This window comes from Carex rostrata, chromosome 7 (genome assembly GCF_964058835.1).
Source record: "Carex rostrata chromosome 7, lpCarRost1.2, whole genome shotgun sequence".
Classification (NCBI taxonomy): Eukaryota; Viridiplantae; Streptophyta; class Magnoliopsida; order Poales; family Cyperaceae; genus Carex; species Carex rostrata.
Window position 1 is genome coordinate 2,581,005 of NC_135924.1, and position 25,098 is coordinate 2,606,102.

The 25,098-nt window shown below is 31.2% G+C and overlaps 1 protein-coding gene across 2 annotated transcripts in view; it reads left to right on the top strand.

The window, feature by feature from the left end:
- Positions 1-21,587, top strand: part of LOC144557611 (putative laccase-9) — a 39,565-nt gene extending 17,978 nt beyond the window's left edge. Inside the window, exons 1-5 of one of the 2 annotated variants that reach the window (XM_078306207.1) lie at positions 18,700-18,881; positions 19,349-19,503; positions 19,593-19,966; positions 20,167-21,144; positions 21,411-21,587. In XM_078306207.1, coding sequence (XP_078162333.1) covers positions 18,774-18,881; positions 19,349-19,503; positions 19,593-19,966; positions 20,167-21,144; positions 21,411-21,541 — 1,746 coding nt within the window. In that variant the 5' untranslated portion in view covers positions 18,700-18,773 and the 3' untranslated portion in view covers positions 21,542-21,587. Of the gene's footprint in view, positions 1-18,699; positions 18,882-19,264; positions 19,504-19,592; positions 19,967-20,166; positions 21,145-21,410 lie in introns of those variants that run through there. The other variant, XM_078306208.1, reaches the window with a different exon arrangement.
- The last annotated feature ends 3,511 nt before the right edge of the window (positions 21,588-25,098 follow it).

The following is a 25,098-nucleotide window of genomic DNA, read 5'->3' on the forward strand; positions in this document are numbered from 1 at the left end:
TCAATCGCACCGCGAAAACCTAGACAGGCGCTTTCTATCGTGCCGAGATCGAGTAACTAGCGCCGGCCGATCTAAGACGTATACCGGCGTTTCCTATCGCGACGACCCTCTTAGCGCCGTTAATTGCAGAATTTCTTGCAGGGGGGCGGCTGGATCATAATTGAATGATCAAGATATATTAAGTTTGAGTTAATCCAGAAGAAATGAAGGTATTAGATAGGAAATAGTAGTGTAGTGGAGATATTTAAGATTAATCATAATTAAGTTTATAAATAAGTCTCATGTTATTATAATCATAAACACAATCAATAATTCTTTCTTTTATTAAATGAGGAGGGTTCAAATGCCTTCATTTTTTGTGCCTTCATCATGCCTCTATTTTTAAAAACTTTAATAATTTAAAATTTAAAAATTAAAAGTCAAAATAAAACCGTTAGATGTGATCATGTCATTTTCTCTATGTTATGGCATTTCAATTTTATTTTAATTGTCATCAAGAGCTTGTAAAAAACAAACTAATGTGGATGATTTCTAGACATTGATTTTTGAACTTATTGCAAAATTGAAATGTGATAATTTTTTATGAGCACATAGAGAAAATAACATATATTACATTTAACGGTTTTATTTTGACTTTTAAGTTTTAAATTTTAAGTTATTAAAATTTTAAAAAATGAAGATATAGTTGAGGCTAAAAAAATAGAGGCATTTGAACTCTCTCTTATAAAATATATTATTGTCTTTCACTGATATTTTTGGCGATGTTGATATCATTATTTAACACATTAATTATTATAGCCCCACAACAAATAATATTTAAAAGAGAAAAACAGGAAACGGGAAAAAGATAACACACCCAAAAAAGTGTGGCCATCCATGAAATTAAAAAGAAAGAAAATATCAGTTAAAGACAGACAACTTAATTATCAGAGTAAATAGAAAACTATATACATTATTTCAATGGTTAGGTACTATGATATCATATAGGTCATGTTGACCAATAAAGAAAACATTAATTATTCACAAGTCACAAGTAATGGTCTTATGAGCATTTTTTAATTAAATTTTCTAAGTATGATGCATGCGAAGACAAAAGGTTGCTTTATTGACAAACTTCTCACTAATCATTATTGTCTGCAAGGAAAAGGGTATATAAAAATATAATAAAAACTTCAAATTTGTTTACATGAATCTCAATATAGAACGGATGGTTTAAATCCGACTTTAAATAAATTTCTCCAAAGCCATTTGGACAAAATTCAATTCTAAAAAGAACATGTACGTAAACTATTTGATATCTGGACATATATGCTTTATATTTTAATCTCCTTTCAGCATTAATAAATAATAATGTCATCTCGAGTGAGGTTGTGTTATTTTGCAAGGCACGGGTCGATCCATACTATAATCGCCATATAAAATTTTTTTTGTAGATCAAATTTTACATTTAAAAAAAATTATTATCCTTTTAGATTGGTTTAAAATTACTATTTTTGGATGGTTTAAAATCTTTGTATGATATTCTAGCTATCTAAATAATAGTAATGAATTCTAAAAAAATAGAAATTTGATTTTCAAGTATATTTTAAGAATAGAGTTTATTTTAAATTCTTCGAATCAATTATTTGGAATTTTCAAACATACATATATATAATTTATTCATAGTACGGCACAAAACAAAGTACCGTAGCCTCACTCATTTCATGTCATAATCGTGCATGTCATGGTCGTGCATGATGCATTCTTTGGTACTGTTTGCCGCCTCTTAAAAACACTTGTTGAATGCTCTTTCTTTATACCTTTCTTTTTCTATATATTATTTTTCAGTGCCACACTACCACCTAACAAGGATCCGTATCCTCCAGGTATATACCTGACTCAACACATTTTGAAATGGACGGCCCAGATTTACTTTCAGCCAGTGGATGATCGAGATGGCAATAGAGAGCATTATTATTTGTGCTTTGAGATATGTGTCAAGTTAAAATTTACATTTTCAAACCGTCCGATTCAATTCTACTCAGTCAGCTAACCTGAGGGGATACAAATTCACCTAACAATAGACTTACCATCTCATTCTGATGAGTTCAAAGTAGGTCTGATGCCTATCAAATCTACTTTGGTTTGATGGTTTCAATCGTCGTCTGATTTGCATTAAGATACGTACACTCTGTTTTAAAATATGTACGTATATGTTTCAATTTTCATACGCACATATTTTAATACAGATCAGATCTACTCCATTCTCCACTCAGATATATAGATAGAAAATCTTATATATGTCCTGTAAAAAAAATATAATATTTAGCTTTGAAGTAGGACACAAGCTCAACAATTTTTTTTTTTTTTTGGTATTGAAAAATTAGATTATACTATTAGTATGGAAAAGTAAATCTTAAATATCTCCTATACAAAAATGTGATAGGAGAGTTAGACTATTCTTTTTGGACAGTTCTAGAATCTTTTTTATAATTACTCAACAACCACAAACCAGCTAAAAAAATAAATGAAAATTTGTATAAAATGGACGCCAAAATATATACCAGCTGAAACTGATCGATTTAAGCTAACAACTTTTATGCATATCGATTTAGAGCTTAAAAATAACATCCCTTAAATGATATAAAAAATAAATAAAAACAAATAGAACATGACCAATCAATTATGGATCAATTTAAAAATTTCTTAAATGATATTTAAAAAATGAAAGAAATAGAAATCAAAAGAATATAATACAAACTAAATAAACTTGTGGAGAGTATGTATGTAATTAAATTTAGACTTCTACATGTAATAAAAATAAAAAAAATGCATAGAATAAAAAAAATACAAACTATATGATAGGATAGCTGATATTCAATCCAAAATTTCATCTTTTAATCATAGTCATTGGTGAACCAAGACATATATGTGTTTAATATAACAATGGAGATACTTATTATTTTTATTATAATCAGAGTAATATCCAAAATATACTAATTAATTCTGCTTTAATCATCTGTTCGTGAAGCTTTAGCTAGTAGTTGAAGTACCCGAAATTTTTATTAATAGGAAATATAATAAATAAATATCCAAATTGAAGAACGCTTTTGGATTTTTTCGAGATATAGGGAAAACGCGATGATTAATCACGGCCTCTGGCCGTTATGGTTTATCACGGACAGGATTAGCGATGCTAATCACACATATTAACTTAAAAAAAAAAAAAAAAAAAAAAAAAATTATGTCCGTGACTATCAATCACGGCCAAGCAAACTATAGGCAAATGATGTTACTTCATAGGCAATTTCTGTCCGTGATTATCAATCACGGCCAGGATTATTTTTTTATTTATTTTTTTAGTTAATTAATAAGTACGGTGATTAACATCGCTAATCCTGTCCGTGATAAACCATAACGGCCAGAGGCCGTGATTAATCATCGCGTTTTCCCTAAATCTCAAAAAAATCCAAAAGCGTTCTTCAATTTGGATATTTATTTATTTTATTTCCTATTAATAAAAATTTCGGGTTCAAGTACTTCTTACTTAGGTACTAGTCTTTGCTTGGCAATAGGTATTGGTAGGTTCTTTGGTTTTTTAAACCTGTCCTCTAAATCTCTGATTAACTATATAATTTAGACTATTCTTCTTTGACAGTTCTAGAATCTTTTTTATAATTACTCAACAACCACGAACCAGCTGAAAAAAAAATGAAAATTCGTATAAATGGACGCCAAAACATATACCAACTGAAACTGATGGATTTAAGCTAACAACTTTTATGCATATCGAATTAGAGTTTAAAAATAACATCCCATAGATGATATAAAAAAAAAATGAAAACAAATAGAATATGACCAATCAATTGTGGATCAATCTAATTTTTTTTTAAATGATATTTAAAAAATGGAAAGAAATCGAGATCAAAAGAAGGCAAATTAAATAAAGTTGTGGCGAGTATGTATGGTGAGTACGTATGTAATCAACTTTAGACATCTACACGTAATAAAAATAAAAAAAAAGATGTATAGAATCAATAAAATAGAAACTATTTGATGGATGTTTGATATTCAATCTGAAATTTCATCTTATAATGATAGTCGTTGGTGAACCAAGGCATATACGTGCTTAATATAACAAGGAAGATACTTATTTTTGTTATTATAATCAGAGTAATATATATCCAAAATATACTAATTAATTCTGCTTTAATCATATGTCCTAGAAGCTTACCTAGTATATATAGGAATAGCTTGTTCTTTGTTTGGATGAAATAAAATAGCTAGAATAGTGAATTTAACTATTTTGTCTTATTAGAATAGCCTATTCTGGTCTGTTTGGTTGCAAAACAAGAATAGCTAGAATAACTCTTTTGTCATTTGTCTTATTATAATAGTTAAATCCAATTTTTTGTGAATAGGCTATTCTAGCTATTCAACCTCATCCAAACAAAGAACAAGCTATTCTGAATAGCCTTGTTCTAAGAATAGCCTATTCTTACTCCAATCAACCATACCCACAAAAAGTTAGATTTGACTATTTTAATAAGACAAGTGACAAAAGAGTTATTTTTGTTTTGCAACCAAACGTAACCTTGAAGTAGTTCTTCTTGCTTAGGTAGTAGTCTTTGTTTGGCAATAGGTATCAAAAAAAAAAAATAGTTATTGGTAGCCTATATTTAAGCTTAAGATTGTACGTTATTTGTTTTTTTTTACTTGTCCTCTAAATCTCTAATTATGCATAAATAACAAAAATTTAAATATTGTTTATTGGATCACAGTGAAACGGTTAAAAAAATAGTGATATGTTCATATAGTGTCGCTATAGTGCGCTACATCGCTAGCTTTTTTTGGTCCAAAAATACTATAGCGTCGTTATAGTGCACTATTTAGAACCTTGATATTTAGTGTCAGTATGCTGATATATATATATAAAGAGAGAGAGAGAGAGAGTAAGAGTAAGGCTACCATGCTTTGCAAATTAAAGTGGGTATTTTAATTTTCGCTCATATCTCTAGTTTCAAAGTTCAAAACGTCGATCCGAACTGTTGAAGTTGATATCCATATTAAATTGTACTTGGAGACAAAATTTTATATTTTTTTGAAACTTTTTTACTATTTTTTTATAATTTTTGAAAATCACTGTTTTTGATGATCTAGAATTTTCTAAAAAAAACAACTACACTGAACTAGTGTCTCGGTGGAGCTAGGTAGAAATGATTTCGTCCTTCAAATCATTGATTTGGTGGAGCTAATTTTGACCCACTTTGCTAAGAAAATGTGTAATTTTGACCAGTGTTTTAAAATGCGTTTTTGTTCATGCATGCAGAAGACCACTGCATACCGCATATGTAGCATGTGGCCATATATGCGGATTTGTATGCTGAAATACATATGTGGTTTTACTATGTGTTGTAAAAGAAATATAGATAAAATAAAATAATTTATATCCAATGACCTGTTTAGTCTAGTGGTTTGTGATCTTTATCATATTATAAAGGTTATAGGTTCTAATCTCCTCCATCGCAAAATATTTTTAAGCTTTTTTCAAGTCGACATGATCCATACATTTGCCTCTATATTCAGAACCTCATGAACTTGGCTACGTGAAATTTTGTATACGGAAGACCACTACATAAGCATATGCAGTCCATGCTTCTGCATTTTAAAGCACTAATTTTGACTTTGTTTTTAATATTTTGAATATTTCTCAAAAAATAATTTTAGAAAATAGATAGAGTATCTTAAAATTTGAATGTATTAATTAGAAGGATCACCAAATAAAATAGATGAATTTTATTAAAATTTATATGTACTAGAAAAACTACGAAATATTTTCTAGTCTATATTTTTGTTCTTAAAATAAATAAATATGATTTTTGGTGTGTTAGATAGGCTTGGTTTATGGTACACCGAGACATTAACAGTTTGGTCTATAGGTTCAAACTTGGTGAGCCATGTCCACCTATCTCAGCATACTAGTGAGAAACAGCTCAGAGAGGCTGACTTGTGGGTGCAGGGTATAGGGATTTGCTTGTGGCCTCTATTTTGCACCCATTTTGATCAGGGTAAATGCTATAGGTATCTCATGCCATCTGGCACCAATAAAAACTTTCCAATTCATGAATTTCATAACTAGTCAATTATTTTGAGTTAGGAGATGTATAATATATCAAATTTCATGATTATTTGAGTAGAATTTAACCATGAACTTATTTTATTAATTTTGTCACACCCCGCGGCCACCGGATGCGACAGTCTCCCACCGTAAGCATACAACGCCGTGTATGCTTACAAGGCTATTTAATTTATACTTAACAATTCAAAATGAAATAATATAAACCAAGTTTATATATACACCAATCAGAGTACACAGTCTGGTCAGAATATAATACAACAAAAAGTATCTCATCCGGATACCAACCACGAGGCCTACCCTAAGACTATACAACAAAATGTACTAAGGTCATGAGATGGTAAGCTACTATGGCCTACTACTCGCGTGCCTCCCCAGAATTAGTCGCACCCGTACCTGTAAAAATAACCGGGAGGGTGGGGGTGAGAATAAATTCTCAGTGCGAATTTGCCACAGTTTGAATTATTGGACTTGCAATCAAACTCCATATTCAAAAATGAAACCCAAACAATAACAAAGCAAACAGATATATATAATAATAAAAAAAAGGGAATGTCAATGTTCGACAACAATTAATCAACCTAAAACACAGTTCACGGAACTTCCAAGATGAATTTCAAAACACAACATATATTTGGCTTAACTTAATTCATTAGGGCTTGTAGCAACTACAGATATTCTTTCGAGCTGGACCGTTATCAAACCCACATCTGTAGGGTTACAGGCGCCTACAGATGGCCAACCAAGCTAGACCCTTTATCTGACACCCATCTGTAGCTGTTTGGCTTAACCATATCCTAAGGTCTAGTTACAAGTCACCTATACAGGTCAACTTGACACAAATGCAAACACACGGAATCAAAGTCAGCCATACCGCTCAACCTTGCAATTTCATTCAAATAGAATCACAAACAACTATCAGCCTTGCACAATTCATTAAACAGGTCAACGGATAGGTCACCGTCACCTTATCCAGCCACCTAAACAGGTCGGTCTGGCAAATTCGAACAGGTCAACGCATAAGTCAGCAGCGTCACCTTATCCAGCCACCTAAACAGGTCGGTCTGGCAAATTCATAAACACAGGTCAACGGATAGGTCACCGTCACCTTATCCAGCCACCTAAACAGGTCGGCCTGGCAGATTCATTCACATCAAGACAATTAATAGAACCAATCAAATAATAACCATACCAACATGCCAAATAACCTTAACCGAACAATTCAAATCATTCTCATTTATGCAAGAATCAATATACAGCATGAATTCCAAAATATGCAACAATTAAGCATTCAACATGACAAACGAATAAACAGTTTAATTCCTGAAAATAAAGTATCAAACAAGTCCAAGAATCCCGCACCTGTTTAAGACGAGCGTACCGCTTAGTTACGGATCGGGCGTCTCGAATTGCTTCGCGATATCTTGCTCGACCGAGCCTACACCTATATTATACGTTTACTTGGTTTAATTCGGGTTCAGTGGTCTATACGTTTACTTAGGGTTTGTACAGTCCTAAATCAATTCTTTTCGGTTCCTTCTTTCTTATTAAAAATCTCATATAACGGTGCACAATTGCATCTAGGCCCTCTAGCCATATACCATTTCACTTTGGTAACAATCAATCACCGTTTCACTACTTTGCTTCTCGGATCAATTCAATTTACCGATTGGTTAAACCCTAATTTGGTCAAAACCTCAAATTAACCGTTAAACGTTCTAAAAATTCACGATCAGGAAGCAACCCTACCGATTACAAGTCTAATTGGTTGGGTTAAACAAATCAAATCACGATTATGCCAACTTTTAGTTTTGGCACAAAATCCTAGAAATCAGAATTCACAAATCGGAAGTAAATCGGGAAAAGATTCGCAAGTAAACAAGCAAGGAGTGTAGACGAACTAGTCCTCGAGCAATTCGAACACAAATCTCGAGTTTAAAACAAAAATCTGAGAAATCGAGAAAAATCGAGGTTTAGAAAGAGAAAAGGAGAGAAAAGAATACCGAATCAGGGAGTTGGGAGAGATTCACGGGCGCTTACTCGGTTCCAGTTTTAATTTCTCGTAACAATCGGGGGTTTGAGAGGAACGGGAAACTCTCTCGCTCTTTTTCTTCTCTCTTGGCAGAAATTTCACTTAAAATGATAAAGGAATGAAGTGGGAGAGAGAGAGAGAGAGCAGGAATTATGCAAATAAGCCCTTGGAATCACCCAGTGCGGATCACTCACCCGCACTGGATCTGAGTGCAGACGCACTCAGCAGTTTGTAGGTCCTTCCAGCACTTTCCAGTGCAAAAATCGGTGTCGGTGCGGGTCCTCCACCCGCAGTGCGGGTCACTTCACCCGCACTCAGCACTTAGTCAGTTTTCAGAAATGAATTTTAACACAGAAATCACCCGTAGTGCGGGTGGCTTCACCCGCAGTCAGAACTTAGTAAATTTTCGACAGAATTTCAGAAAAAGTCTGAGCCCAGTGCGGACGCACTGAGACTCCAGTGCGGGTCGGCCACCCGCACTCAGGACTTAGTTGATTTTCAGATAAACACAGAAAATCATGAGTGCGGCCGCACCCACCCGCAGTGCGGGTGGCCTCACCCGCACTCACAGAAATTTCAAAGGCAATTTAAGGAAAACAGAAGTCAGTGCGGGTCAGTCACCCGCAGTCACCACCAGTGCGGACGCAGTGAGCCTGTAAAGTCTCAAATTCTCGAAATTTCGACGCGGTTTCGATTCACACTTAACCTACTTAATTAGAGGAACCTTAATTAAGGTTTTAACTTCCATTTTGTTAGCACAATTAACTTGATTCTTGCTTTTAATTCATTTGAATTTAATTGTAAAAATTTCGTAACGTAACAAATTTCATCTCCTATTTTGTGGTTTTGTATCAAATTAATGTATGGTTGACTAGTAATTGACCAATTTTGTTAATTAAGTGGCATTTTTGTCCAAATAATTAATTTTCAACTTTTTAGGGTACAAAAAAGTGTAATAGAACTATCAGGAGTAGTTGAAGAATAAATAATCATTGCAAATGAATTTATATATACATAGACACACTCACACACACACTACAATGACTAGATTGGTACGGAATACTGTTTTGATAAAAAAAATCTTTATCCGTATTCATACCTAATAAGTTTATAAAAATAAAATCTTACCTGTACCTGTCATATCGAATATGATACGGATTGGGTAAACGAGTAAAATGGTGCAACTGACATCTCTAATTCTTGAGCCAAAAGAGCTCATTACTCTCACTCTCTCTCTTCTTCTACCTTTAAGGAGACCCAAACATACAACTTGACGATTCAATTTTGTAAGAACCAGTGTTTTAAATAGCGCGCTATAGCGGCGCTATAGCGCCGCTATAGCGTTTTCCGACCAAAAAAGCTATGGCGCTATGCCCAAATAGCGCCGCTATTTGAGCATAGCGCGATTTTTTTAACCCGTACGCTATTTCGCGATAAACGCTATTTAAACCATTGGTAAGAACAATGACATCGAGATATTCGTAACAACGATCTTTTTTCTTCTGCATTTCAAGCTCACCGAGAGTACCGCCCGATGAGCTTGAGGGGATATTTGTGGCGGTAAATTCCAAAAGTTGATTAGCAATATGAATTTGTTAGGTAGAAAATAATTAGTTGAGATATTTAAGATTAATCATAATCAAATCTATAAATAATTAGTCTCTTGTTTTTGTAATCATTTACACATAATCAATACAAGATTACACTAGTGGAAAATATGGAATCAGGATCGGTTATATATGCATATCAGTATCGGAATACAACCGATCCTGATGAAGGCGATACTGATACTATCAGGATCGGTTTTTTATTTTTTAAAGAACCGATCCAAATAGTAACTATTAGGATCGGTTGTTTATTATAACCGATCTTAATAGCAGTTATCTGGATCGATTTTTCTTAACGAACCGATCCTAATAGTTATATTCTGGATCGGTTTTTCTCAAATCCTCATTCTCTTAAAAAAAAAAAAAAAAACTTTTAGGATCGGTTATTATTTAATAACCGATCCTAAAATATATATTTTTTTCAGATTATAATTCCAATAAAAAAAAACTTTTAGGATCCGTTATTAAATAATAACTGATCCTAAAAGTTTTTTTTTATTGGAATTATAATCTGAAAAAAAAAAAATTTTAGGATCGGTTATTAAATAATAACCGATCCTAAAAGTTTTTTTTTTTTTGGAATTATGATCTGAAAAACAAAAAAAACTTTTAGGATCGGTTAGTTTTTAATAACCGATCCTAAAAGTGTTTTTTTTTTTTTTTACAATTAGGATCGGTTATTTTAAACAACCGATCCTAATAGTGGTAATCTGGATCGGTTGTTTAAAATAACCGATCCTGATGTTTTATTGAAGCTAAAAAAAATATTTTTATTTATTTGACCAGCTTCCATATATATTTTGCTGGCCAGCATCCTAGATTTTTTTTTTTGCACAGTAAGAAGCAATAATCAAATATCATATACACATCCTAAATTAAATATCATACACATCTTAAATTATTACAAAAAATTCATGTTCATACAAAGTTTTGTGAAGCATTACATATTATAACAAGAAATTTAAATCCAAAAAAATTTAATTAACAAACATACAAGTGACTAATTGAGCTATTTCTTCAATTAACACACATTTATGCAATTAATGTAAAGCACAACAATAAAAAAAACAATAATTACCTCTTTTGCAATCACATCACTTGAGATTAGAAAAGACCCGACAAACAAAAACAAAGGTAACAATTAGATGGAAAAATATTTTACAATAAAAAATACAAAAAAATGTGTTTTTAAAAGTATAATAATGAGAAAATTAGATAAAGCTAATACCATGATAGTTGATCGGCCGGATGATTAAGTAACTTGAGCGAGATGTCCTCAAAACTGTAAAATAATATACAAACACCATTAATTAATTTTTGAAACAATAAAAAAAATTAAAAACTCAGAGGGAGAGAAAGAGAGAGAGAGAGAGAGAGATGAAAATGAGGAAGAGACGGAGAGAAAGAGAGAGAGAGAGACACGAAGGAGAGGGAGATACGGAGACAAAGAGAGAGACGCTAAGTTGAAAATGAGAGGCGCGAAATGAAAATAAGAAGAACCCTAAGCAGGTTATATAGGGAGTAAATAGTATTAGGATCGGTTGTTTATAAAAAAACCGATCCTAATAGTATCAGGATCGGTTGTTTATAAAAAACCGATCCTAATAGTATCAGGATCGGTTTTTTATAAAAAACCGATCCTGCTAGTAATTTTTTTTGGCAGAACCAACTTTGAAAAAAATAGTATCAGGATCGGTTTTATTGCTAAAAACCGATCCTGATATTTTTTTTTTTTTTTTGCAGAACCGACTTTGAAAAAAAAAAATAGTATCAAGATCAGTTTTTTATAAAAAACCGATCCTGATACTATATATAAGAAAGATCACTGAAGTAAACCCCACTCATATTGATGGTCTATCAACCATCAAACGGCTACCATTTATTTTATTTTCTGTTTGGTAATGCATGTACACAGATAAATATTAAGAAAAATGTGAAAAATATAAAAATTATTTATTTGTGTTTGTATGGCCAAATCAACTCTACTATGATCAATTTTGTACAATTTTATTATTATTAATGGCATCAAATTGTTAAATGTTATGCAGACCGTTCATTTCTGCATGATCATCCAACGGTGGGTCTGTAATTAAATGACATGTAATAATTTTTAAAATGATCAAGATATAACATGGAACATTAATAACGTAAAAGTGCCGAAGGCCCGACAACTGTAAGTTTTGATCCAACATAAATTATTTACGGCCGTGCGATGTTGCTATATTGTTTTGCTTTAATGAACTAGTACACGAATCCCGAATTGTATCAAATTTTATAATGGTGAAATTAATATGACATTCTTTCATTTTAACGGTTCCGATCGACCAAATGCTAATATTCGTATTCGTTCCTTCACAACCCCACACAACAAGGGTTCAAGTCCTATGTATATTATTATATGGCACAAGTCATTGATGCATCATGCATGATTGTATAAAAAAATTCAATAGTCAAAATGACTTCAAAATGAAATATCAATGTCAAATAATTAATTATTTATCACATAAATTTTAATAATATAAATTACATTAATTTTCATCAAAAAAAATTTATAATTGAACCATATGTCATATACAACAGCCATATATATATTCTATTAATCACCACACTAATTACATATAACACAAATGCCTAATTACATATACTTCTCAATATTAAAATTACAAACATAAATATTTTAAAATATTGAAAAAAAACTAATTATAAAATAAAATTTGCTATCTCAATTTTGAAGCTGTCACTGTGGCAATTTGCTTTCAATCCGAACAGAGCATTTTAGACTACATACAGCGCACCGCACAAAGTTGGTTCTGCAAAAAAAAAAAAAATAGTATTAGAATTGGTTATTTGAAATAACTGATTCTAATACTATTTTTTTTCAAAGTTGGTTCTGCAAAAAAAAAAAAAAAAAAAAATCAGGATCGGTTTTTAGCAATAAAACCAATCCAGATACTATCAGGATCAGTTTTTAGCAATAAAACCGATCCAGATACTATCAGGATCGGTTATTATGTACAGAACCGATCCAGATGCTATTTTCTGATATATTTTAATTTGTTAGATGTATTTAAGTTATCTGGATCGGTTATTATGTATAGACCCGATCCAGATGCTATTTTCTAATATATTTCAATTAATAAGATTTATTTGAGATATTTCAATTATCAGGATCGGTTTTTTGTTAGAACTGATCCTGATACTATCAGGATCGGGTTTTATAAACAACCGACCCTGATAGTTGAATTATTAAGATCGGTTATTTAGAATAACTGATCTTGATAGTATCAGGATCAGTTCTAACAAAAAATCGATCCTGATAGTTCATAAATCAGGATCGGTTGACAATAAAACCCGATCTGAATAGTTTTTAAGATCGGTTTTTTTAAGAAAACCGATTCAAATACCTTTTAGGATCGGTTGGCTCATATAACCGATCCAAATAGGCCGATCCTGATTCCAGTTTTTACACTAGTGTTATTCTCTCTATCATAAAATATATCATTGTCATTCACTGATATTTTTGGTGATGTTGATATCAATATGTAACACATTAATTATGATAGCCCCACAGAAAATAAATTTAAAAGAAAAAAAATGGAAACAGGAAAAAAAAAATTAAAAGGGGAGAATTTGCGGTTGTCAGGAAAAGAAAATGGGGAAACAGGAAAAAATGTAACACATACAAAAAGGTGTGGGCCGGGGCATCAAAGAAAACAAATATATCAATTTGAAGACTAGCAATGTAATTATCAGTAAATAAGAAAAACTACATTATTTCAATGGTGAGGTCATGCAGTGGGACCACTAATACAAATATTTATTACTCACAGGTCATAATTAAGTAAAGATCTTAGGTCCAGTGGGACCCACATTTACTAATACCCCTCAATTAAATTTCTTGACAAAATAACTCTATGGTACCCACATTTACCCCTTCTTTCTCTCCGATTTTTTTTTAATAGGAAAATAAACACAAAAATATCGGCAATAATGAATAATTTTGGTAAAATTAATATGAAATCTAAGAAAACAGTAATGGATTATACATCCGATGGATGTTATAAACCATAACGTTTAGATAATTTAAATTAATTAATCACTAATTAATGAAAACATTGTTGGGATTTCATGTGTATATATATATGGTGAGAATTTAAATTTTTTCCTATCACCACTTGGCTCAATACATAACGGATCTCATTTGTATGACAATTGCAAGCAATATTATGTTAAAAAAAATTCTTCTAGCATCTCATGTGCTTCAAATAAAAACAAATAAATTTATTTCTCACATAAGATGAGATAAGAATTCATACCTAAAGAGATTGTCAAATCTCTTGATTAGAGGGAAGTCGATTTTCCTTCTAGATCTCTTGGAAACCACTTCTTCGATTAAAGCGCCTCTCCACCTCTTGGTTCACCTTGAATCTAAACAACAAACTAGCACACCTCTTAGATAGATGGATGTGAAGTTTAGAGCTTAAATCCAACCACCTAACAATAAAAGATGAGAGATGAGAGCCTCCCTTCAAAGTTTCGGCCAAGGGGAAAGGAAAAAACGTGGCTTCTCAAAGGGGCTGATTTTGGCAAGGGTTATAGGTAGAAAATTAGCTTATTTTTCTCCCAAATGAGTCCATTTAAATAGGCAAGGGTTAGGGCAACTATTTGTGTAAGGTTTGAATCAATTACACAAATGTCACTAGCCTTGTTTAGCCATTTTATGATCTCTATAATCTCATCTTACTATTGGTTTAATAAATTAATTTATGAACAAATAATATTATTCATATTATTCTACTATACAATATTTATATTATTCTTATAATGTATTCAAACATTATACCAAATAATATTTGCATAACTTCATAAATTTATTTATGGTCTAAGCATGTCATATTATGACATTTTATTTTAGCATTTCATCTCATGTATTTTATCTTATACATTATTATGAAATGTAAAATACTTGTTGTTTCTCTTCAGTTGGTGTGACCGTATAGAGGATCTATGTCATCTTGGCAATAATATAAAACTTTATATTATTGACTATAAGAGGTTATATCATTACATTATAGTTATCCAAATGACATAGTAATCATTTATTCAATCCACTAACTTTGTGTCTATCCTTGTCACATGATATTATGAATAATATGCAAAATAGGATCGTGTCATTTTTGCATTATATTCGTTTTCTTAGTCTCTCAAGTGAATTATAATTATAACTACATCAGTTATATTGCATGCAATATAATTCCACTTTACCAAGGGGCCCAGTAATATCATAACTCAAATTGAGGGACAATAATAATATTAACATATAGATTTCTCCCGCACAAGTTATACACAACGAACTACTATTTCATTCCTATCTTAAGATAGTATTTAAATAGTAATCACATTATATAATTCTCATGTGAAAAACCTACACATCTCATATCTAAGATACTAAAGACAAAATGGAAACATTGATGACACAAAACACAATCCATATAATGTTTCATTCATTTAGGTCAAGTTCAATATATAAAATACATATTTTTATATATTCATGTAATTAAATGATAATCCTTTATCAACATTTATAGAACTTCAATGTACTTTAATCTACATGACAATCTTCCTTGGTAATTAATGTTCATTCTTAATTATCACGATCGTTAACTTATTTAGTGATTAAATGTTTCTCATCTTAGGAGCTCTATGATTCAAGACCAAGATCATCTTCTTGAATACTTCTAAAGATATAACATTTAAATCTTAAGGAACAAGAATAATAATATTTGTAATAAAATCATGAACAACACATAAATTATTATTAAAAGATAACTTTCAAAACACACATCCTTCAAACAGAAAAAAAGGCCGTCGCCAACTATGTTAAATTTAGAGGTTATGTCTAGACGTTAGTGTTGGTAATGTCCTTATTGATTTTTGGTTCATCAATAATGATTAATTGATTTAGATTATCTGGACTTTATGGTTGTAATGTCTGTTCAACGTTATAAACCATAACGGTTTTATTATATTTTAAATTTCGCCAGATTCGTTCTTTGTTATTAATATTTTTTATTTTATTTTCTTATTAATAAATATTCGGTTCTTTTCCTCCCTCCTCCTTACTCTCACTGATTGGATCAAAAAAAAAAAAAATTACCCCCGCTGTTTGTTAGCTATTAATTCATCTATTCAAGTTTTTTTTAATATTTTGTTCATATTCTCAGATGTGCAAACTGTATTTGATGATTGTCTAAAACAAAAATATGTTCCTGAAATTGGCTATGATCGGAAGCAATGATAAAGGAGAAATGTGTTCATTTCATAGAAAGAGAGATGAATAAAGATAATGAATTTCAATTTTCAATTGTTTAGTCGGATTCATTATATTTAATGAGATGAATTCATTGATGAAAAGAAAAAATCATCCATATTTTCATTAAATTTACAAGAGCTTTCATCATAATTTAGTTGATTATATATGCACCCAGATTACAATGTTTTTTACTGAATGTAAATAATTAACAAACCAGGGAATTCACCTATTTGGTTTTATATATAAATGTCGATCCGAACCGTTCAAATTGATATCCATATTAAATTGTACTTGGAGACCAAATTTTATATTTTTTTGAAATTCTTTTACTATTTTTTTAATTTTTTTGAAAAATCACTTTTTTTGATGGTCCATAATTTTCTGAAAAACACTGATTTTGAAAAATTCTAAAAAAAATAGTAAAAAATTTCAAAAAAATATAAAATTTGGTCTCCAAGTACAATTTAATATGGATATCAACTTGAACGGTTCGGATCGACGTTTAGAACTTTTAGAGATATGAGCACAAATTAAAACACTCACTTTAATTTGCATAGCATGGTAGTCTTACTCATATATATATATATATATATATATAGAGTGTGACTAATATGCTTTCGGTTGCATTTTGGCCGAAGTGCTACTAGTCCAAATTTCAAATTTCAAAATCCAAAAAGTCGATATGAGTCGTTAGATGTGATCTTTATATTGAAATGTGATTGGAGACCAAATTTTACATTTTTCTGAATTTTTTTACTATTTATTAAGCCAGTTTGAAAATTTCTGATCCAACGGTAGCTTAACAAAAGAATAAAATCAGAAGCCACCGTATTAAAAAAACAATATATAGGTGTAATGATCTATATATTTAGATGAACCATTAAGCTCATATTAAAGAATAATAACTTGACTATTTTGGTTAACTTTTGTGATTATTTATTTTGCTATTTTATTAATTGGAATCTGATTTCATTACTCTTATAACATTTAAATAGGCTTACCAATATTTGTAATAATGGACTTCTTTCTAATAAAATAAACTTAAGGTCAGCAACAAATAAAATTTATAAGGTATTTGGTAAAAATTACATTAAATAAAAATATAGAAAACATCAATCTATATAATTGATCATGATCTACTCTTATATTTATAACTAAAAAATATAATTAACTATAACCAAGAAATCTCAAAGCCTATTTAAATCTCTTGTAATCTCCTCTGTTGTTGAAAATTATTTTATTAATCATCCTGATTATTGCCTTAATGATAAAAAAAAACTGAAAACAAATGTAAACTAAAAATTTCCGTTTCAAACAAGTCGGATCTTAATTTCTACTTTATTAACCTTGAATGCTTCATATATATTTGATATTTAAACTTATTTGGACTGAAATTTTGAAGATAACACTGAAAAATTTGTGTTACTTCAAATAATATGTTCTATGTGACCTTTCTATATAATTCATTCCTTACTGTTAAAAAAATTGAAAATAAAATGGAACAATATGCGCAGACTTCCTGATTTCTTAATTTTGTTCAACTCTCTTAGTCTCTGTTCTAGTCTTCCACACAATGAGGTATTTTTTCTACATGCAACCACAAAGATAATATATCTCTTCCACACAATGAGAAGAAATGAAAACATAGTTAATCAATTATGAATTATTCCAAAAATTCTTTGTATGACATTTAAGAAATGGAAAAAAATCATAACCAGTCAGAAAATCATGTAGTTAGTAAGTGTGATGAATACATATCTAAATAAATTTGAACTTCTAAACGTAAAAATAATATGAAGATATGCATAGAATAAAAAAATAGTAAACTAATTGATTAAAAAACTGATATTCAATCCAAAATTTCATTTTCTAATTACAATCGTTGAAAAATCCGAACATCTATGACTTAATATAAGAATAGAGATAGAGAACTACATTGAAAATTTCAATGGTTAATACTACTATAGGTGGCAGATAGAAAAAGTACATTGAAAATTTCAATGGGGAATACTACTAGGTCATGTGACCTCCGTAACCAATCAAACAAATATTAATTACTCACGAGTCATAAGTAATGGTCTTATGAGCATTTTTTTAATTAAATTTTCTAAGTATGATGCAGGCGCAGGCAAAATTAGTTTGCTTTCTTGAAGGTGGACAAAAGGTGATTGCGTATATATCTTTATTTACACAACTGTAGACTAAAGGTTGATAAAAGGTTACTTTTTTTAAGTTCGACAAAATTAGCTGAGTACGTGCTAATTCACAAAAGGTTACTTTTTATTTACACAACTTTACATTCATCATTATCATATAAGAAATCCAAGTCCAAGTCATACATACAGCTGATCCATTTTAATATATGTGTGCATAAGATATAGTTATAAAATTAACAGTCAATGGCCAGTGGGCCAATGTTTTTGGAACAATGAAAAGGAAAGGGTTCTAATTTTCTTCCTATATTTTTCCTAAAAAACATATAAGGACTTTGAAACATTCACATCGATAAAGCAAATAGTGACTTTGAGACTTATTTTTACTTACAAAAAAATTTTCTATAAAAACCATCAAAGCATGTTCTCCAAATCTCACTAAACCAAATATTTTATGACTACTGCTCAAACAGTACTCTCCTCAGAGGAAGGAAACAACCCAACAAAATATTAAGCAATATTGCTTTTGGTTTACTTTAAATTTTCAAGCATTATGTTTTTTAGTAGGCTTTTCTCATTATGGCCAATAACTGTTGGTCTAATGCTATGTTGTTTGTTCTCCATCCTTTGTGAGGCTAAGATTCATCACCGTACCTTTGTTGTAAGTATTTTGTCTACTATTACAATTCACAATGTCTGTTATATATAATTGTTATTTTATTTTATTTTTTTAACTTCCCGAGTTATAGTTTGAATATTCAAGAAATAAAATAAAATCTTCAAAAGAAATATAGGACATGCAAAATATAACTTACTTCAAATGAGAGATTGATTTTTCAATAGACCTCAGATTGAAATTTATTCGATGTCCAATGGAAGCAGTATGAATTCTCTTCAAAACGGATACGGATAAATGAATTCGGATAATCTCACGGATCGGATCCAAATAATTTGCTACCTGAATCCACTTGAAACACGATTGATATTTGATAATTATATAATTGTAAAAAGCTTTGTATGGAACCAATTCAAGGATTAATCAAGTAATTTCTAAGCTTTACTCTTGTTCTAATCAGCTTGAAACCCGACTGATATACATATTTACTTTTTTGGTTTTCCCTTAAACAGATTCAAGAAGCTACCTACACCCGGCTCTGCAATCATACAAAGAGCATGCTAACTGTCAATGGATCATATCCGGGACCAACTATCAAAGCTCGCAAAGGTGACAGAGTCTATGTCAAGGTCATCAACAGAGGGAACAAGAACATCACCATCCACTGGTACTAAAAAGAATCTGTTATTAGCACTATTAATTAAGGTATTATTACAAGCCATGCAAGACTAACATGTATTCATTTAATTTCTATAGGCATGGCGTAATACAGCCGAGGGACCCATGGTCAGATGGACCAGAATACATTACTCAATGCCCCATCCAACCAGGAGCCAACTACACACAACGGATCCAACTTACGGTAGAAGAAGGCACGCTATGGTGGCACGCACATAGCGAATTTGATCGTGCTACTGTTCACGGTGCTATTATTATTTACCCGAAGCTTGGTACCACCTACCCCTTCCAAAAACCCCATAAAGAATTCACACTGATTCTAGGAGAGTGGTGGAACAGAAACACAACAGATCTGTACCGAACTGCACTTGACGATGGTGGTCAATTCGATCTATCTGATGCCAATACCATCAATGGACAACCTGGTGACTTCCAGCCATGCTCATCAAATGGTAATTTATTTTTCCCGGTAAAGGAAGTTGTTTATTCATAATGCAAGTTGTTAATGCTTCATAAGATGGAGATTCTCTTTGAAAATGTTTGTTACTTTCTCAATTTAAACACCATTAGCAACCAAATTTATTATATTTTTCAATTGTAAGTTATAACGTGATCTTACTACATATATCTTTCATTTTTATTTTTGTTGCAGAAACTTTTAAGGTACAAGTCGAACAAGGCAGAACGTACCTACTCCGTGTAATAAATTCAGCCATGGAAAATAGTTTCCTTTTTAAGGTTTCCGACCACAATGTAACGGTAGTTGGAACCGACGCCAGCTATACGAAGCCTTATGTGAATGAATTTATCATGATCGCCCCGGGCCAAACAATGGATCTCCTCTTCGAGGCCAATGAATTGCAAAACTCATCTTCCCCCTTCCGTTATTACATCATCACGAATCTATACTTTGATGGAAGTCGTAATGCCACTAGAGATAACAAAACAGCCGTGGCTATTCTAGAATACAAAACTAATCATTCCGCGCGATCAATAACACCAGTTTTCAGGTCCTTACCAAAATCCAATGACACTAATGCATCAGCTTCGTTCACTAAAGGTCTTCGCTCACTGGCCAACTCAGATGACCCAGCTCTCTTAACCCAAGCTGTCGATGTCAAAATGTATATCACGTTATCTACAAATGAACAATTGTGCCCTAACAGCTCATGTGCTGGTCCAAATGGTACTAGGTTTGCTGCCAGTATGAACAATGCTAGTTTCCTAGCCCCAGAAACCAAAATTGATGTGCTAGATGCATACTACAATTCTATTGCTGGTGTGTACACCACTGACATTCCTGACCAACCACCGCTCTTCTTCGATTTTGCTGATGCACAAAACCAAGGATTGAACCTCAAATTGGTTGATAAATCAACAAAAGTGAGAGTGCTCGAGTATAACTCAACCGTGGAGATTGTATTTCAGGGAACTAACTTAGTAGATGGACAGGTTACCCATCCAATACACTTGCACGGCCACAGCTTCTATTTCATAGGCAGCGGAACCGGCAACTTCGACAACACAACAGATCCTCCAAGTTACAACTTGGTTGATCCACCATTTGTGAACACTTTGGGTGTGCCGAAGAACGGTTGGGCAACTATCCGCTTTAGAGCACTTAACCCAGGTGAGTTTATATTTTTTTCCTTTTATTTAACTATCACAATTTATTGAATATTTTCTATTGATTTAATTTTGACAATCAATGGTGTTACACAACTACAATGAGAATGGCTTGTTTAACAATATTTGATTAGATATTTGATCCGGACTAATTAAGTAGATCAGCAAAATTAATGAAATAGTAGATTAGCTACTGTTACAAATTGTTGTTTGGAGTGTTTTTCAGACAACTAACCCTCAACATATATTTTTGATTTTCAATTAAATTAGGTGTTTGGTTCATGCACTGTCACTACGAACAACACACAATATGGGGAATGGATACTGTGTTTATAACGAAGAATGGTAATAGTACAGAGGCAACAATACTGCCTCCTCCTGCTGACAAGCCTCCTTGTTGATTTTACTCGAGCATTGTATTATTATTTTATTTTCAAAGATGAGTCTGCACTGCGTAGAGAGAATATTATAAACGGATATTGAGTTATATTTGTTACATTTATAAATGGATATTGCAACTGTAACCAATAATGAATAAGATGGATGGTTATTTTAATATTGAATTATATTTGTTGAATATTTGTTGAATTATGGATATATGTTGAATGTTGAATATTGTCTTATGTATATTGTTTATACTACCAGCTTGTGGTAACTTTAGTTGATTTACTAAAATATTGTACACGATCCATTGGTTAATTATTTCTAGGCCCAAAAAAGAACTCAAGAAAATGGGCCGAGATATTTGAGCATACCACACAATTCTCTGTTTTTTTTTTTTTTTTTTTTTAAACCTTCGCAAAAGCTACAGAGTCGTAAGGGAGAATCAAACTCTTGATCTTTTGGTAGAACAGCCCTAGAACAACTATGATACCTCCCCTTTTTCCATACCACACAATTCTCAATTGACCAAATTCAGAAAATAAGATATGTTTGTGTGGACCCAAAACTCAAGAAAATAAATTATTATTTGTCTTCATATATTGATAAATTAGAATATTAAATATTATAACCAAAAAATGTTACATTCTTATATTTTTTTTTTTTACTTGAGAAACTGGGCTAACTCCACTGAAAGACAAGCAATTGGACCGAAATAGGTTTAATATAAACAGTGGGCCTGCATTGGACAGAAACCGGTTAGTATTTTGGGCCGGTTTCTCGACTCAATACACAAGTCAAATGAATAAAATGAACAGACAATAAATTAACTCTTTATCCCAATTCCTTTGTACGTAGTGCGTCTGGTACAAGAATATATAACAGAAGTTGATAACTGAATAACACACGTATCACTTATAAAAAAAGATCTGGATAATGTGCCTCATCATCAAAAGGCACCATTTTTTTAATTCTTTTCCGAAAGGGCAATCCAACTCGTGAGCTCATCAATTCGATTTTTCAGATCAAATTATCAAGCTAAACTAATGTCGGATTTCTTTTCACTTTCCTTTTTCTCTATCTACAAATGCTTCTTCTCAAAATTGACACAAGAAAGCCAAGAGCCTCTATAACCATATATTTCTCGCAAAACAAAGGTTATAGATTCTAATCTCCTCTCTATCACAATATATTTTTTAAACTTTTTTCAAGTCCACATGAACCATATATTTGCCCGTATATTCAAAACCGCATGAACTTGACTACACGAAATTATGTATACGGAAGACCACTACATAAGCATATGCGACTATATATGCAATCCATGCGTCCGTATTTTAAAGCACTAATTTTTTACTTTGTTTTTAACATTTTGAATATTTTGAATATTTCTCAAAAAATAATTTTAGAAAATAAATAGAGTATCTTAAATATAAAATGGACGCCAAAATATATACCAGCTGAAACTGATCGATTTAAGCTAACAACTTTTATGCATATCGAATTAGAGTTTAAAAATAATATTTCTTAAATGATATAAAAAAATGAAAACAAATGAATATATATAATATGACCAATCAATTATAGATTAATCTAAAAATTCCTTAAATGGTATTTAAAAAAGGAAAGAAATCGAGACCAAAAGAATACAAACTAAATAACCTTGTGGTGAGTATGCACGTAATTAAATTTAGACTTCTACATCTAATAAAACATTAAAAAGATGCATAGAATAAAAAAAAAATACAAATTATTTGATAGGATGGTTGATATCCAATCCGAAATTTCATCTTTTAATATCATATAGTCTACGTGCTTAATATAACAATGGAGATACTTATTTTTGTTATTATAATCAGAGTAATATTCAAAATAAACTAATTAATTCTGCTTTAATCATCTGTTCTTGAAGCTTAGCTAGTAGTTGAAGTACTACTTCTTGCTTAGGTACGTACTAGTCTTTGATTGACAATAGGTATTGGTAGCCTATATTTAAGCTTAAGATTGTATGTTATTTGGTTTTTTTACCTATCCAGTAAATCTCTAATATGTATAAATATCAAAGTTTTAAATATTGTTTATTGCGCATTTGACTTATTTTCAATAGGTTTAAGTAGCAAAGGTCTAATTATTTGACTTAATTAATTTCAATGCCTACTGTACATTTGACTTATTTTCTACCAAACCGTGTTGATTTTATATAGTTAAAGACGGGCCCCAGTCTCATCCTTCTATTATCCTCCCAATTTTATTTATTCAATTTCGTCTACATTCCTCACAATTTACAAGGAATTTTGCAAATCTAAAACCACAAACGTCTTCTATGCAATTTTATCTTTCAAATGAGATCCATGATAACATACTTTTGAACTCGTCGTGACACAAGTATTTGCACCTCGTCATCTAAGTATTTTTACCTAGTATTTTTCACATATGACACTGCTGACATTTAAAAGTGTTAATATCAAGTATTACAAGTATTTATATCTATGTGGTCAACTATTTTTGTTAGAGAAAGGTTGACGCAAGGACGATTGAGGAAGGTTGATGCGGAGATGCGGGGTCCACAATTGGAGATAAATACTTACAAGTATAGGTATAAATACTTGTACGATGAGGTATAAATATACTTGTGTGACAATGTGAAAGTATGTCATCATGGATCTCATTTGAAAGATAAAATTGAATAGAATACGTTCGTGGTTTTAGATTCGCAAAATTCCTCATAGATAGTGAGAAATGTGGATGACATTGAAAAAAAAAATCCACATCTAAAAACGTGTATAATTGTTCTCCTCATGTAGTTTGAGTGGTCCCCCCATATAGTCATATAAAATTAGACATGCAAGTATTAATATCTTAGTTTGCAAATATTAATTTATTATCTTCCAAGTATTTATACTTATGAATTTAATTAAACTTGGAATACCACAATGTTTTGAATAAATTTAATTAAACTTGGAATACCACAGTGTTTTTAATAAATTTAATTAAACTAGTTAGTTAAGTTAGTTTATAGAAGTTAAAATCTATTTAAGAGATGGGGGGATGATGTGGAGATGCGGCGATGCGGGGTCCACGATTGGGGATAAATACTTGCACGATGAGGTATAAATACTTGTGTGATGATGAGCTCGAAAGTATGTCATCATGATTCTCATTTGAAATATAAAATTGCGAATAATACGTTCGTGGTTCTAGATTCGCAAAATTTTTCATAGATCGTGAGAAATGTGGATGATATTGAAAAAAAAAAAAAAACCACCTCTGACATCTGTTTAAGAGATGGGGGAATGATGGGGGGATGGGAGTGGAGGGATTCATATAATTATTCTTTATTAATTGGTGTCTGATTTCATTATTCTTATAACATTTAATTAGGCTTACAATATTTATAGTAATGGACTTCTTTGTAATAAAATTTCAAAATAGTTTAGAATAATTTAGAAATTTCCAAAATGGTTTAGAATAATTTAGAAAATTCTAAATTGGTTTAGAATAATTTAGAAAATTTCAAAATGGTTTAGAATATTATTGCCCTAATAATTTAGAAAATTCTAAAATGGTTTAGAATAAT